This window comes from Dreissena polymorpha, chromosome 14, assembly GCF_020536995.1.
Source record: "Dreissena polymorpha isolate Duluth1 chromosome 14, UMN_Dpol_1.0, whole genome shotgun sequence".
Lineage (NCBI taxonomy): Eukaryota > Metazoa > Mollusca > Bivalvia > Myida > Dreissenidae > Dreissena > Dreissena polymorpha.
Window position 1 is genome coordinate 46,006,811 of NC_068368.1, and position 16,749 is coordinate 46,023,559.

Here is a 16,749-nt window from a genome sequence, read left to right on the forward strand (position 1 = left end):
TCCCCTTTTTGCCCAAAACGACGCGAAATTCCCCCCCTCTTAGGACTCTGGCCCCAATCCCCCAAAGTGTAGCAAGGGCCGTGGGAAAGTTAAAATGGCTATATGCAACCAGCAATAAACCAGAACAGCCTGCGAGTATCTCGCAGTCTGTTTGGGTTTTATGCTGTTTGCTGCTCATCAGTATCTAAGGGATGGAAATTAAGCCTTTTAAACTTGAATCTAGTTAGAATAATCTTTAATTTAATTTGATTTTCTGAGGGACTAAAAATCATCAAAGTGCTTATATAGGTCAAAAATGGTTAAGCTGCTAAGCAAATTAAAAAAAAAAATGTTTCCAAATTTTTGGAATAAGACATAAAATTAGAACTTCCAAAAAAAAAAATGGTTGACTTACCAAATTTACAAAGAATAGGTTTGATTATTTTAAGGCATGTCTTTCGAGCTAATTTAAAAAGGGTACATGTTTTTCCGTTATTAAGTGCTCCGTGGTTCTTGTTTTGAAATTATCAAGAGTGATATAGATCTTAGTCATATTAGATTAGTTCTTCCATATGTTATTGGTTCCAATTTCTTAAGCCTTTAAAGTTTCTATAAGAGCCTCATTTTCGGAAAACTGGGCTTAATGCAAATATGTTAAGTGTCGTCCAAGATTAGCCTTTGTAGTATGCACAGGCTAATCAGGGGTAATTTTGTGTGTGCTAAAACTTGATTTCGTTTGAAAGAGATTTTCTTTAAACAAAAAATTCCATAAAAGCAGAAAGTTTCCTCCCTTATTAGCCTGTGTGGATTGCACAGGCTAATCTGGGACGTCACTTACACACATGCGTTAAACCCAGTTTTCCAACAACAAGGCTCATATTTCATTCCAGTGTGTGACGGAGGAGAGGTGGGGAGACTGGCGCCCCCATCTGGCCATGATCCTCTCAAATCAGACCACTAAGACAGAGCTCGACCGCAAGTCCATCACCACACTCGGTGACACCCTAGGTAATGCGAAAATTCCACGTATGAAGATGACCTCTATCATTATTTAAAAACTATTTATTTTAGCTAGATTGCATAGAAAGCCTTTGGCTTATTGAAATGCTCTCGAGTGCGTGTCATGGGACTATAACCAGTACTTGGCGTCTTTGTGGGAGATAGAAGCAATGCTCCCATTGGGGTTTGCACCCGTAACCTCCTGATTGCTCGGCGGACACCATATGCACTACGCCACGGCGACCAATGCAAGGAGGAGGGGTATTGGAGTAACTTTGTTGTGTTTATTCGGTCGGCAGGGTTCCCAGCCAACCTGGAAATCAGGGAAAACCTGGAAAAAGACTCACTTTTTCCAGTCAGGGAAAAGTCAGGGAATTTTGTTTGGTCAGACTTTCCTGTCATGTGTATGGAAGTCCATACAATAAAACAGCTAAACGATTACTCTGCATGGCAATGGAGGCTTTGTAGTATACATGTAGCTTAGTTATGTCTGCAACTGCTATTTATTGAGGGTGTCTAAAACAAGAAATAGGTCGAAATTATGATTCTGGAATTTTTATTTTCCATCAGGAAAAAATCAGGGAATTTTGCTCATACAAAAAGCTGGGAACCCTGGTCGGATTTCCTACCTTTTGATTTAAAAATAAATTTACCAATAGTTCTTTGCTGAAATTAAGATAGGTCCCTTCACCTTTAAAAAGAAAAATAGATGAGTGGTCTGCACACGCAAAGCGATGCTTTTGTTATCAAATGTTGTATGTGTGTTTTTATGGTATTGATTGTTCCAATTTGAAAATTAAACAAATGTGTTTAAAAAAAAGTATAAGTTGATCAGGGTAGTTATTGATTATAAAGATATCCAAATACCAGATACTGTATCAATATTCTGATTGTAATTTTGTATTTAAATATTTAGTTAAAAACAAGAAAATCATTGATATTTCTCTTTATAGGCATGCACATTCCCAATTATGTACATATATTGATTAAATCTACAAACATGGTTAGCTTCTTCAATTCTTCAAGAGTTCTCATCATGCACATACTTCCTGCGTCATGCAAAAATAGGTCTTATGCATTTTCTATATGCGGCAATTTAAATCAAGCACAGCCTGCGCATTTTCACAGTCTGGTCAGGAGCTAAGCTGTCCGATAACGAGACCAAGGAACCATGCATGACTGCAGCCGGCAGGTAGCTCCTAACCAGACTGGGCATGCTGGCCTGGAGCTATCCTGGCTGCATATGACATAAGACCCATTTTTGCACATTGCATCTCACATACTCACTGTCCATTCTTTACCGCAGCATCAAGGGGATTCCTGCACGCGAGCCACTTCTGCTACCTGATGTCGCGCGTAGGCTTCGGCACGTATGCACGCAAGTCGTCCAAGATCGTGCTCATCGGCTCTAGTCACGGTCTGCCGCTGGAACTCTTTGCCAACAACGAGGCCATTCAGTGTACAGAGATATATGAGTACGCCCTGGCCCTTGGCAATGTGCTCATGGCTCTGATAAGTTTCCAGGTTTGTTCTCAGTTATGTTGTTGTTGACCGATTTCTGTTCTTTGTTCTCATGAAAAAAAATTTTTTAAGGGAACTGGGTTTGGTATTGGCAATGTGCTAATGGCTTTTATAAGCTTCCAGGTTTGTTTTCTGTTTTGTTGTTGTTGTCAGACTCCTGTTTTCTTTGGGGTTTTTGGCAACAAATGTGAAAGTCTAATAAATTGAAGATGCTTGTCAAAAGTCAATGTCAATATTTGTCAAAAGCATGCTATTTTGGATGAAAACAATCAAGGAATTTAAAAAACAACACAAAACATTAGTTTAGGAATTTGAGAAACACTTAAAGAACCAAGAATTAAAGAATTTAAATCTGGAGCCAAAAGTGGTTGCTGTAATAATGAGATCATAATTTTAATAAGAACTTAAATGCATTTGTTACTCAAAAACAGAACTTTAACTGTATTAGAAAAATCCAGTCAGAATATTTGTATTGTTGTATCTTTCAGACGTACAAGTACCTGTATGCTACCAGACTGGCTAATTACGGATATGCTCAAGAGGTGAGTGGTGAAAATGTGTTGGTTATCAATGACTCCCAAATTTTGTTGTACTTATTTGCGTTTTGGTAAAATTAACTTGCGTAACATTCATAAATCTATTGCTATTTTCAATATAAAAAATGTTCTTTTCGTGTATGTTGAAGCGCATGAATCTGTCCTTGTTTGAGATATTATTTATCAACTTGGTAATTTAACATCAAATATAAAGGGAAATGCATGTATGAAAAACTTAAGGCATATAACAGTGCATGTATGGAATGACTTATGCGAGTCTCTTTCTGTTAAAACTGGGCTCAATGCATAAGCTAAAATTGTCATCCCAGATTAGCCTGTGCAGTCAGCATAGGCTTATGAGGGGTGACACTTTTGGGTTTCATGGAATTGTTCAATAGAAGGCAGTCTTTTCTAAAGAAAAATCCCATTGTGGCAAAAAGTGTTGCCCTGACTTGCCTGTGCAGACTATACAGGATAATCTGGGACGACACTTTTAAGCACATGAATTAAGCCCAGTTTTCTTAGACCACATCTAATTTAATGCCGTTCTATTTAGGGACGCAATCTCATAAACTGAATTTTCTGTACGAAGAGACTTTGTTTAACCAAAAAATACAATAAATGCTGAAAGTTTTGTTCCTGATAAGCCTATGTGGACTGCGCAGGCTTATCTGGGACAGCACTTTATTTAAATGCATTGCACCATGTTTTCCCAGAAAGATGATCGTATTTTTTAATGGAATAAGAAACCTAAGGCGGATGTCTCCCGCCATATCGTTCTGGCGTGTTGGCCGGTATTTAGGTAGCCAACACGATGGCACGCCAAAACGACAAATTAAGTTGTATTTCCCTCTTTCCAGGCCCTGCAATACTGTGAAGTGATAGCCAGACAGATCAACACCAGTCCTGCTTACTTCCCTCACACTCTAGTCAAACTCATCTTTGATGTAAGTTTACGCTGGTTGTCCCCAACTTACCTCTGATTCAATTACGGCAGTTGTCAGTTACTGGAATAAGTATGTGCACTTAGTACTGGTAAACCAGCTTACACAGGAAGAGTGTATTGCATACAGCAGATATGGCAATAAAAATGCCGTCAAACCATTGCGGGGTCCGCAAAGCTTTTTAGTGATAACCTAAAAACGAAAATATCATTACTAGAAAAAATTGCTTAAGCTACCTTATTAAGCTTTATTTTGTCATTTTAGGCTTTACTCAGGCAACCATCATCTAAACCATATTCTATGTGTTTGAGATTGATATTGAGAAGAACAATTGTGTTTGATGTTTTCCCCTTAAATATAGCTCATGCTTGGATTCTTGTTTAAAGAAATTTTACATTTTTTGTTTTATTGCCTGGAACGTGCAGGGCTTTTTTTTCCAATCTTAGTGAGTCGGCTTTTTGCTCCAAATTTGGAAAAATGGCGCAAACTTTTCACATTTTTTAAAAGAGATACCACAAACCCTTATTTTTTTTTTAAGATTTTAGTCGCAAACTTCTCAAAATGTTGAAAATTTGAGGTACTGATTTCTCGAAAGTTTTGAACTTCAACCATACTGTAAGAACGAAAAAAAGCATTGACATACAAGTTTGTCCCTATGTTACAGCTGTCAAGCCAGTTGAAGTTCAGTGACCCACGTATGGAGGAGGAGGAGGACGTTCAGGACCCAGAGTGGCTGAGGGCATTGCATGCTACTCTTGTGCAATTTGAGGTGAGCAGAAACTGTGATTCGCCAAATTTACCAATTGCTTAAAATTTACACATTTGGCTAAAAACATTATATCTGGCTACAACTTGTTCTTCATAAAAACTCTTAAAATAGCCAAATGTACACACTTTGCATGAGTGAGACAAATTTGACTACATAAAATTTGGAGCCACGGGAAGCCCTATGAAACCCTTTCCCTTCAGGAAGCAAACGGGGTTTTATGATTTTTAAGCGTATTTTTTTCATCCCAGTCCTTCTGAATGTTTTATTTTAAGCCTTTTTACTAAAGTTTGATTTCAATTTAAGTCGATGGCTTTTGGAGCCAATCTGGCATTGATATTTGGGGGGAAAATGCTTAGTGTCTTTGTGAAAGATCTACCTAAGAACCTGTTTTAAATATTCTAAAGTATGTATTCATGTTACTATTTTGATCATATATACAAGAAATCAAAATAAACCTAATTGCTAAAGTATTTTTCTTGGGTTTCTTTCAAGAAAGTTGAAATTGAATCTACAATTGCAGTTAAATGCCTCGATTTTGATTGACTTCAGAGCTCATATTTGCTGTCAGAATCAATGACAGTCGTATGTAAACAAATGCGTGCCTCAAATACACAATTGAAACATTGTAAATTCAACTCAGTTTGCTTACAAATTGAGTCTCGTTCTTGGAAAACTGGGCTAAAATAATTTTTATGCAGTGTGGTCCCATAATAAATCAAGGACAACACTTTCCGTGGTCATGGAATTGTTTGTTTAAAAGGTCAAGGAAGTATTTTGTAATCAGAATTCCAGTCAAGGCGGAAAGTGTTGACCCTTATTAATCTGTGCAGACTGCACACTTTGTGCACATGCATTAATCCCAGTTTTCCCATGATGATGCTAATATGTCTATAATGTCTAGGAAGGTGCAATACAGCCCCAGTCAGGGGCAGCAACCCCCGCCTATTTTGGAGGTCGCACCACGGCAAGCAGTGAGAGTGGAGAGGTTGGCATGTACATGCAGGCTGGAGAACACGCCATTCCTCAGGTAGGGTAGGGGTACCAGTAACAGTGTAGAGCAGGGGGGGGGGGGGCATGTACATGCAGGCTAGAGAACATGCCATTCCTCAGGTAGGGTAGTGGTACCAGTAACAGTGTAGAGCAGGGCTGGGGGGGGGGGCATGTCCATGCAGGGTGGGGAACACGCCATTCCTCAGGTAGGGTAGGAGTACAGTCTTCGAAATTAGCACACGCCCGATCGCCCGTGGCGAGTAAAATTACTGCCGGGCACATACAAAAATTCACGTTTGTGGCCCGCCGGGCATGTAAATTATTGAAGCCAATTGACAGTTTATAAAAAAAAATCGTAAGCGGTTCTTGATATTTGCAGATCTATTTTTCAATTTTGCGAACAAACACCTTGCTGTAAGTTGTAAAACAATGAAATTCGATTGGTTTAACAACACACACCTGCTTGCGCATGTCATTGTTATTGTTTTTGACCGATGCAGTTCGGTCACATTCGGTTCTTATCGACGGTTTCTCTAGACATTAATAGAGAAGATGCTTTTTGTCATTGTCGACATAGAGGCTATGCAGTATCTTAGGTATGTTGATGGGGCTAAGCCCGATAAAGCACTTCCAAAATAGAAAATGATTTAGAGAAAAAGGAAGCCAAGAAATGGTACGAGGACACCAGAGAACGCTCTTTTCAAGAGCACTGGTGTAACGATCGACCGTCTTAATTCTAGTGACTGATTAGATGTAGTTGTATTCACTACTATTGAAACAAATGTTCTGCTTTACTATGTGTAGCATGTAAGTGTTAAAATGTTGTGATTTGTTATAATGTTGTTAAAAAAAGTTTGGGCATGTAAAAAATATGTTGGGCATGTAAAAATTCTTAAGTAACTGGCCTGACTGGCATGTAACTTTTCAAAGCTAATGTCGAAGACTGGGAGTACCAGTAACAGTGTAGAGCAAGGGGGGCATGTACATGCAGGGTGGGGAACACGCCATCCCTCAGGTAGGGTAGGAGTACCAGTAACAGTGTAGAGCAGGGGGGGGGGGGGGGGGGGGCATGTACATGCAGGGTGGAGAACACCCCATCCCTCAGGTAGGGTAGGAGTACCAGTAACAATGTAGAGCAAGGGGGGGGGGGGCATGTACATGCAGGGTGGGGAACACACCATTCCTCAGGTAGGGTAGGAGTACCAGTAACAGTGTAGAGCAGGGCTTAGGGGGGCATGTACATGCAGGCTGGGGAACACACCATTTCACAGGTAGGGTAGGAGTACCAGTAACAGTGTAGGGCAGGGCTGGGGCGGGGGGCATGTACATCCAGGGTGGGGAACACACCATTTCACAGGTAGGGTTGAAGTAACAGTGTAGGGCAGGGTTGGGGGGGCATGTACATCCATGGTGGGGAACACACCATTTCACAGGTAGGGTAGGAGTACCAGTAACAGTGTAGAGCAGGGCTTATGGGGGCATGTACATGAAGGGTGGGGAACACACCAATTCACAGGTAGGGTTGTAGTGCCAGTAACAATGTAAGGCGGGGCTTATGGGGGCATGTACATGAAGGGTGGGAAACACACCATTTCACAGGTACGGTTGTAGTGCCAGTAACAGTAGCGGGTGGGAGGGCTCATGTGAACATATTCACTTTCATATAGTGTTTTAGAGTGCCCTACATAATCTGGAATTTTAATGTTTTGAAATCTGTATTTTGTGGAAATGTAATGACAACAATTTAGTTATTGACTTTATATAATTGGTATTATAGACACTTAATTTTGTGTTTTAATATTGCAGATATCAGACAATAAATTAAATTTATTAATCTACAAGTTGGATAATATATTTTCATTTAATGACAATTAAATTAATCCATTAAAAACAGATTTTTTCATTTCTGATTTTGGTATTTGGCATTACAATTGGGACCTTTAAACAGACTGCCACTTGTGCACGAGGGAATTATGTAGAATATAATGCTTTAACTGTGTTTGTCAATCACTTATTTTAGACGTTATTTTTCTAGTCCATTTTGTATCATGAGTTTATACCTGTACTGTTCCAGGAGGCGACCTACGTGGGTAACACAATGGTGGGTGCATACACCCAGGATCCACAGTACGCCCACGGGGCCTATGAGGCCCAGGCTTACCAGGTGAGTTTGTAATCGCATATAGGAGCTGGAGTCTGGGAAAACTGGGCTTAATGCATGAGCGTTAGGTGTTGTCCCAGATTAGCCTGTGCAGTCCGCTAATCAGGCTAATCAGGGACAAACTTCACTTTTATAGATTTTTCCGTAAATGGAAGTTTTCTTAACCAAAATGAAGTGTAGACAGAAAGTGCCAACCCAGATTAACCTGTGCGGACTGAACAAGCTACTCTGGGATGACACTTTACCCACATGCATTAAGCCCAGAGCGCGGCCAAAGACATTGAAATCTAGTTGACTGACAGACTCGTTTTCTCCTTGTAGACCACAGAAGGTCAGTATATCCAGCACTACGACCCCTCACAGGCCTACCCTGCAGATGGTCAGACAGGGGAGACCACTGGCTATGTGATGCAAGGGGCAGACAATCAGCATCAGTACCAGCAGGGTGAGTAGGAGAAGCAAATACAGGTGTAGGGTATGGAATACTCATGAGAAACTAGTGGTTTTATTTAAGTGTTAAAAGGGAATCCATGCTATATAAACTTTATTCAGCATATATATTAATATACTTATCAAAGTTTTGAGCTGACTCGGGGATTGTAGATTGTTATTGATGCTTACTTTATAACAAATGTAAAAATATTTCTGTCAGCTTTATATCAGTATACAAATTGGGAATAAAAATGCTTATTATCTGTCACTTCTCTAATGTAAAACCTAATTGAATCTTAAAACTGCATGGATGGGTGTCATTCAGCATTTATGTCATATTTTATCTTTTCTCATATCAACATAAGATAATTGAATTCCAGGCATCTATGGGCAGACTCAGTGGCAGGAACAGCCCGAGGTGACCAATGAGAATCAAGCACAGACTGAGGCAGCCAATCAGAATACAGCTGGCTTTGATCAGACTGCTGGCCACTTTCAGCCATACGGTATGTTTGTAATCCACACATACCAGTCAACAAAATCATGTGTGATTGTTGAGGGTTTGGAAACATCTATAATTTATATTGATTATTGATCTGAGAAAAGTTTGTGTCATACTTTATTTTGTCGATATTTTCAAGTATTTAACCATACAGATATAACTTCAATAATCAAAAGAACATTTAATGATTTATTTATTAGCTTTAAATTTTGAGTTTCCTTAAATCTGAACATTTGCTATGTTAGCGTTTCCGATCGCCAAAATCGCCAAAGGCGATTGAATCTTTCAGCTGGCGATTAAAGTTTAAAATGTTAATGAAAATGGCGATTGCAAAAAAAACCCTGATATTTCTCTTTAAGTATATAATATTCCCTACTTTTAAAGAGAACTCGGCACCGATTTCCACATGAAATCGCCATAAAAGCTCCAGGTGGTAATAGATAGTCCATTGATAAGAGATAACCGGATGCCCGTATCTTATATTCAAGCCACATAACACAGTCGTGTATGCTGACAGATTCATCACGGGAAATTTTCGGGTAACTTTCCAGTCGCCAAACTGTGATATTTAACGTCCAATTGGTTATGAGAATGTTTATGGAGGCGGAGTTATATAGCGATTATTATTTTTGATTGACGTCGGTCACAGAGTAAGCGTTTATCGCAGGTTCATTAACAATGAATCACAGTTGTAGCATTAATACGTGATATAAAACCGGTAAATAAAGCAGTACATTAAAGGTGGTTTCGGGCATCATCATCACACCTATTTACCGTACTGTAAACAATCATTAATTATGAGAAGTTAATTGCAATTGTTGAGCAGTGTAAAATTACTTACGGCGAGTAAGTTGTGAAAAACAAAACCCGTTAATAATGTGATGCGGTAACAAATTCAATCCAGTGCATGCACATTTTATCATGTCTATTTGTAGAACTGATTTACACCGTTTTTCTACAGCCACGTGATAATAACTATTCACTATGCATTAATACCGGTATGCCATGTAAAACCCGTGTTATAAGAAAGAGGGCAAAATTATTGCTGTCGTCTGCAATGACAAGTTCTACGCATGCAAAGCAAGACCCACCCAATCGAAGACCGGGGCATATCTGAAAGTTCTAACATTGTATACCGTTTGTGCCAGTGCATGAAAATAAATATAAATGAAAAATAAAAAACAATATGAAATTATTTGATTTCAGGTTACAAATAATTTATTTAAATGTGACTTCATTGATAATTTAATACAGTCATTGTTGATACCTATAGATTCATGATAATGATTATGTCGTTCATTGAGCAAATAAGGTTATAATGTGGGTCGTTATCGTAGTGCTGAAATTTGGCTACTAATTTTTTTTCCTTAGCGCCAACCTAGATTTGTGTACAAACAAGTGGTCGTATAATTATTTGAGAACCCGTACATTGTTCTGTGCTAGTACCCAAAATTTCTTCACTTATATTTTCAGAAGAAAATGTGTAGTATTCCAAGAAATTCAATGAACAATATTTATTTAATTTGTGTCCCTCAAGCCTGACAGAGGATACTTACACAATGGTTTACATTTTCAGTGCCTAATCAGAATGCAAACCACTGGTCACACAGCCAAAACAAGCTGACTGGTTTCCCACAAGATGTCAACCTCGGGGAAAGCCAAAACTCCGCAATCACGTCACAGTCAAACCAGTCTGAAAAACGCAGCAGCATCGCTTCCAACTCCAGCATTTCACAAGAAGAACACGAAGATACCGTAGATGCTCAAAACCCGGGAAATTTCTATTCACATCAGCCAAGTATATTCGACCTTCAGCCTGCGCAGACGAGGATCATTGCCCCGAAGTTGCGACCCCGTACTATTTCTGAGAGTAGTAATGGAAGTGGTGGGGGTGGCCGGGACAGGCATCCGTCTGGGGGCAGAAATTTGAACCAGTCAAAATCGAAGCCGGATAGTTATAGTGGTAAAGAGAGCCTGGTAAGTGGAATGCTTACTTAAGAAAAAAAAATGTTTCAGGTGGGCCTAAATCAAAATGGTAGGGTGAAGCCCCCTGCCACCTCAAGGCCCCACCCTCACCACTAAGACCCCTGTCATGCACTTTTTATGATCTGATCACATTATTATACAGCAAATATCATTCAACAATTTAATAAATTGACTCAGTTTTCACAGTGAATCTAGTTTCATTTATTATATAAATAATAATTAAAATGAAAAAACTGATTATTTAAAATATGTTAAATATAGCCAATTCTATTCGGAAAATACGCTCTAAAGTTTATACAAAGGGTTGACTTGCCCTTTTTAACCAGGTTTTCCGAAGGAAAAAACTGGTTATTAGATTGGCGAATGCGGGCGGGCTGGCTGGCTGGCTGGCTGGCGGGCTGGCGGAATAAGCTTGTCCGGGCCATAACTATGTCGTTCATTGTCAGATTTTAAAATCATTTGGCACATTTGTTCACCATCATTGGACGGTGTGTCGCGCGAAATAATTACGTCGATATCTCCAAGGTCAAGGTCACACTTTGAGTTCAAAGGTCAAAAATGGCCATAAATGAGCTTGTCCGAGCCATAACTATGTCGTTCATCGTCAGATTTTAAAATCATTTGGCACATTTGTTCACCATCATTGGACGGTGTGTCGCGCGAAATAATTACGTCGATATCTCCAAGGTCAAGGTCACACTTTGAGTTCAAAGGTCAAAAATGGCCATAAATGAGCTTGTCCTGGCCATAACTATGTCATTCATTGTGAGATTTTAAAATCATTTGGCACATTTGTTCACCATCATGGGACGGTGTGTCCCACGAAAGAATCACGTCAATATCTCCAATGTCAAGGTCGCCACGACTAAAAATAGATTTAAAAAAAAAAAAAAAAATTACAAAGGGGGTTAATTTTTTTTGGTCATTTCAAAAGTTCAGTTTGAGTTTTCTCCCTTTATCAGATTTTTTTTTCACAATGAAAACCTGGTTTTGTGACAATTTTGTCCCTTGTTAAATCCTAGCTTGAGTATAGCAAAATCTGTAGATCTGTGATATTTTCATTGGCAGAGTGTGAAGAATTGCCATGACATGGTCTCAAACCTTATTCAAAACGGAATAAAATCCTAGGTACATGCAACTTCTTACAGTTATGCACTTTTCTAACATTACTTATTTACAACATGTTATAAGATTTGAGTTATATTACAAAAATTCTTTTAAATAAGGTCTTTTTATGCCCCTGTATCGAATGATTGGGGGTATATTGTGTTTGGCCTGTCTTGTCTGTCCATCATTCTGTCCCAAAACTTTAACCTTGGTCATAACTTTTGCAATATTGAAGAAAGCAACTTTGTATTTGGCATGCGTGTGTGTATCATGGACCTGCACATTTTGAGTGGTGAAAGGTCAAGGTCATCCTTCAAGGTCAAAGGTCAAATATATGGCTTTAAAGCGGCGCAGTAAGGTGCATTGTGTTTCACAAACACAGCTCTTGTTGTTTTTTGTTTAAATCTCCTGTCAAGTTGCAACTATTTAAGTATAATGGCCCTATATACCTTTTGTTGAAATAACTTGCATTCAAATTCAAAAATAATTATTAGGCATCTCTCTTGGTAATTGTTTGGCAATTGAAGTAACAGTTTAAATATAATTGATATATATATATGTTGTTTTGGCAAAACTGGGCGTAATGCAAGTGTCGTCCCAGATGAAGTCGGCACAGGCTAATTAGGGACAACTCTTTCCACCTACTCTGCATTTTCATTTAGAAGTGAGCCCCATTAAACAAAAAGTTTCATAAAAGCGGATAGTGTTGTCCCTGAATAGCCTGTGTGAACTGCACAGGCTAATCTGGGATGACACTACCCACATGCATTTAGCCTAAGTTTCCCAGAGCGAGGCTCATTTGGCTGAAAACAGCCTGACAAGCCTGTATATGTGTCTTGTTCTGAGAAAATTGGGCTTAATGCATGTGCGTAAAGTGTCGTCCCAGATTAGCCTGTGCAGTCCGCACAGGCCAATCAGGGACGACACTTTTCACTTTAATGGTATTTTTAGTTCAAGGAAGTCCCTCCTTACTGAAAATCAAGTTTAGGCGGAAAGTGTAGTCCCTGATTAGCCTGTGCAGACTGCACAGGCTAATCTGGTACGACACTTTACGCACATGCATTATGCCCAGTTTTCTCAGAACACGACTCATGTTTCCTGCTTCACAGGGGGGAGGAAAGCAGAAGCCCGCAGCAGCAGCGGGTGGGGGGCTGTTTGCCAAAATAGGAGGCCTGTTTTCCCGTAAAAATGAGATGAAGTTGCCCGATGACAAGGAGCCTGCGGTATGTGAATTGTGACAATCTATTTTCAAGACTGAGCTGTAATAAGTATTGTGATTGGTCAGGATTTTAAGTATTGGCCAATTATTTTCAAGACTGAGGTGTAACTAGCATTTTCATTTATCTGTGTTTAATGTTAAGAATGTGTGTGACATTCTTCGGTATGTTTAAGAAATATTTTTTTGTCAGAAATAATTGTTAAAGTTCAGTTATAAGTATAAGTTCTGTTAGTTTACTCAAATCATGTGGGTTTTTTCATTTCATCAAGTTCATGTTAACCTAGTTGAGAACATTACCTGTTTTATGCAATTATTATGTAATTTTAGGGATGTAATAGCAATCATAAGAGAAACGTGATTATAAATTTACAGAATGCCTCATCAGGTGTCACATTTAGAGAAAGATCTAAATTTACATAGCAAGATGCTGCACCCTGCTCCTTGTTAGTTCGTACTCTTGCCCTTCTTATATGGCCAAAAACAAAAGTGTGAAAATCTGTTAAAATTTTATTTGCAAACATCAATTTATATGAATAGCCTTAGTTTTAAAAAATGGCATGTCTTGGATTCAGAAATTCCAGGAATTGATTGAATGATAAAAAAATATCACCAGACTGGTCCAGCTTTTTTTTTAACAACACCCTTTACCTTTTCATGAACCTAATTCTTTCTCTATGCAATCAATAGAGCTGTACTTGATTTCTATATTTTGTTTAGAATAATTGTGTGCAAACCCTGTCCGCAAATGTTCTTTTATTTCCCCTGTTTCATAAATGGCCCCTTATTGTCCCAGTTTCATAGATGTCCCAGTATTTCGTCATGAAACCCCTATTCATTAATGGCCCTTACCTTTCTGTTCATAAATGGCCCATTATATCGTCCTACAGAATGTGTGGGACACCTGTTCATGGATAGCCCCTTATTTCTGTGTCTTCAAAAGATTTATTATTATTGCGAGCAATCCTGTGTTCATTAATGGCCCATTTTGTCCCCCTGTTCATAAATGTCCCCTTATTATCTCCACCCCTACAGATCGTGTGGGATCCGGTGAAGAAGCGCTGGGTGGACAAGAATGGGGACGACAAGGAGGAGACCCCTACTGCCCCACCCCCCAAGGACCATGAACTCCCTGGCACAGGTCTGATTTTCACATGTCTACATAAAACGCATCATGCGAAAATGGGTCTTATACCGTATGCAGCCAGCGTAGCTCCAGACCGGTTTGCTTATTTACACAGTTTGGTCTGGAGCTATGCTGTCTGCATATGAGACCACAAAATATTGCGAGACCCATTTTTGAATATGACTATTGAATTCATTATGCAGTAGTGTGCGTACATGTGAAATTTTAATTGTTACATTAATTAAAGAAAAGGACTGCTGGTTTTTACAAAGTAGCGATCATTCCCCCCCCTCCCCCCTCAAGCACCATGGGACAGCTCTGATATACATAAGATGTTATTTATACCTTGTTCTAGGAAAACTGGGTTTAATGTACTGGTATCTGCGTAAAGTGTCGTCCTAAATAAGCCTGTGCAGTCCATACAGCCTAATCAGGGACGTCTATTTCTGTCTTAACTGGATTTTGGTAAACAAAGAACTTAATGAAACAATAGACACCATAAAAGCAGAAAGTGTTGTCCCTGATTATCCTGTGCGGACTGCGAAGGCTAATCTGGGACGACACTTCTGGCACATGCATTAAGCGTTTTCCAAAACGAGACTCATATATTTTAACTTGCTTATGTATGATATGACCAAAGATAATCAAATTTCAAGTATCAACAATGCTTCAATGTCTTTCTCCCTTTTCAGGTATGCCCCCTCAACCCACAGGTATACCCACCATGGAGGGTCCCATGACCAGTAACCAGGGTAACAGTGATTTCCCGCCCTCTGGCCCCAACAAGTTCTCAAGGAAAAACGCGAAAGGATTCGGTAAGTTGAAAGCATTAGTCTGGCCAAGATGTTATTAGCAGAAATACCCATGTAAATCTTTGACATAAAGAAAAAATATTCAGCACTGTAGCATTGACAAATAAATTTGTCGGGCTTGATTACGTAAAGAGCATAAAAAGCATTTATACAGCTTTGACAAAAAGAAAAATATTCACATTTAACAAAATAAATTGAATATGCATTATGCCGTTTACAAGTGGAGAAAAAAATTGCTTGATCTTCCTTTTTGTCCAAGGTTGTTTTTCTGTAGATTAATTTATTTTCCTTGACATAAAATTTTGTTTCATTATTAAAATCAGGCATTTTCGTTTGATCCCAAATTGATCCCAAATTATTTGATTTGTTTATAATGTCTGATTTATGACTACGGACATGAATGTTTGTTGGACATTTGATTTCCTGATTGAGAGGACCCCCTGAAAATTAGTGTCCGACAAATAATATTGGTCTCACAGTATTTGAAGTGAATTTATTTCAAATTGAAATTATTTACCAATTAATGGCCAACTTGCTCCTTGATTGAAAAGTCAAAATTGGTCAATACACTTACTGTGACAACTGTGAAAGTGTGTCTGTCAGTCTGTTGGTCTTTATAGATGCAATCTTTTTCAAAGAAGTACTCCTTAACTTTTTTAACTTAAATCATTCAAATGTGTATACATGAAGTCGTTCATGTGCAATTAATATCATCATTTACAAATTTGTTCAAGAGTTATGGCCCTTTTTCAACTTTAAATTTCTGTAACACTTTGATACATATTACAACATGCGTTGCCTTGGGTATGAAGCACTACTTAGTAATGCTTAAGCATTATAACATTTTATTTGATTACCTTTGTAAATGCTGTCAACAGATTTTCAAAGTCATGTTATTACCATGCATGTTATTTTCACTTTATTTTGTTGCATAACCCTGTGTTGATATCCGAGACACTTGCCAATTCCTGACTCTGTTTTGTGATTTAGTTATTCTTGATTCGTGTTCATGATTGTTAAAATATTGAAATTGTATGAATTTTTAAACATGGATGAAAATGCATGTTAAGCCCATTATATTTTAATACCCTTTGCTTTGTCGATACCAAGTGGATGTTTGTTAGGATGAATACATAATAGATAAATAATTCTTATTGGTGATTTTGGCATACAGACAGAAACTTATCTGGAATTAAGTTAGCCTTGTGTTACAAATTGTGATTGAAATGTTGCGTTCCTAATCAATTTTTGAATCATGTTACTTATATTAGCAAATAACAAAGACAAGATAACTCATGCAAGATGTGCTGCATAAAAATGATGACCCAGTATTGATTTAATTTGTAATTAGACATTTTTTGTTGGTCTCTGGGTTGTGTTATTCATTATTTATCAATAAAATGAATGAATTATTAGTTATTCCTATTGTTTTATATGCTTGCTGCTATCTAATGATCGTCTTATATGCTTTTTCAGAGCTTGGTTGGTATACTTTTTTCTTTACCATCATTTAAGTTTTCCCCCCAAAAGAAGCAAAGTGAAAATGGCTTTTGCAACCAGTATAAAACCAGGTTTTATACTGTTTGCTGCTCATCAGTACCTAAGGGTTGGAAATGAAGCCTTTAAAACTTGAATTTAGTAAGAAAGGTATTTAATTAAATTTAACTTT

General features: G+C 38.3%; 1 protein-coding gene across 4 annotated transcripts in view; it reads left to right on the forward strand.

Moving 5' to 3' along the window:
* The window catches only part of LOC127857963 (uncharacterized), a 261,868-nt gene that overhangs the window by 26,552 nt on the left and 218,567 nt on the right, over positions 1-16,749 (forward strand). For 2 of the 4 annotated variants that reach the window (XM_052394751.1, XM_052394750.1), the window contains exons 14-26: positions 870-987; positions 2,285-2,502; positions 2,988-3,041; positions 3,896-3,982; positions 4,644-4,748; positions 5,650-5,775; positions 7,813-7,902; positions 8,221-8,344; positions 8,712-8,837; positions 10,410-10,810; positions 13,036-13,149; positions 14,178-14,283; positions 14,961-15,083. In XM_052394751.1, the coding sequence (XP_052250711.1) occupies positions 870-987; positions 2,285-2,502; positions 2,988-3,041; positions 3,896-3,982; positions 4,644-4,748; positions 5,650-5,775; positions 7,813-7,902; positions 8,221-8,344; positions 8,712-8,837; positions 10,410-10,810; positions 13,036-13,149; positions 14,178-14,283; positions 14,961-15,083 (1,792 nt within the window). The remainder of the gene's footprint in view (positions 1-869; positions 988-2,284; positions 2,503-2,987; positions 3,042-3,895; positions 3,983-4,643; positions 4,749-5,649; positions 5,776-7,812; positions 7,903-8,220; positions 8,345-8,711; positions 8,838-10,409; positions 10,811-13,035; positions 13,150-14,177; positions 14,284-14,960; positions 15,084-16,749) is intronic. The other 2 variants (XM_052394747.1, XM_052394748.1) reach the window with 2 other exon arrangements.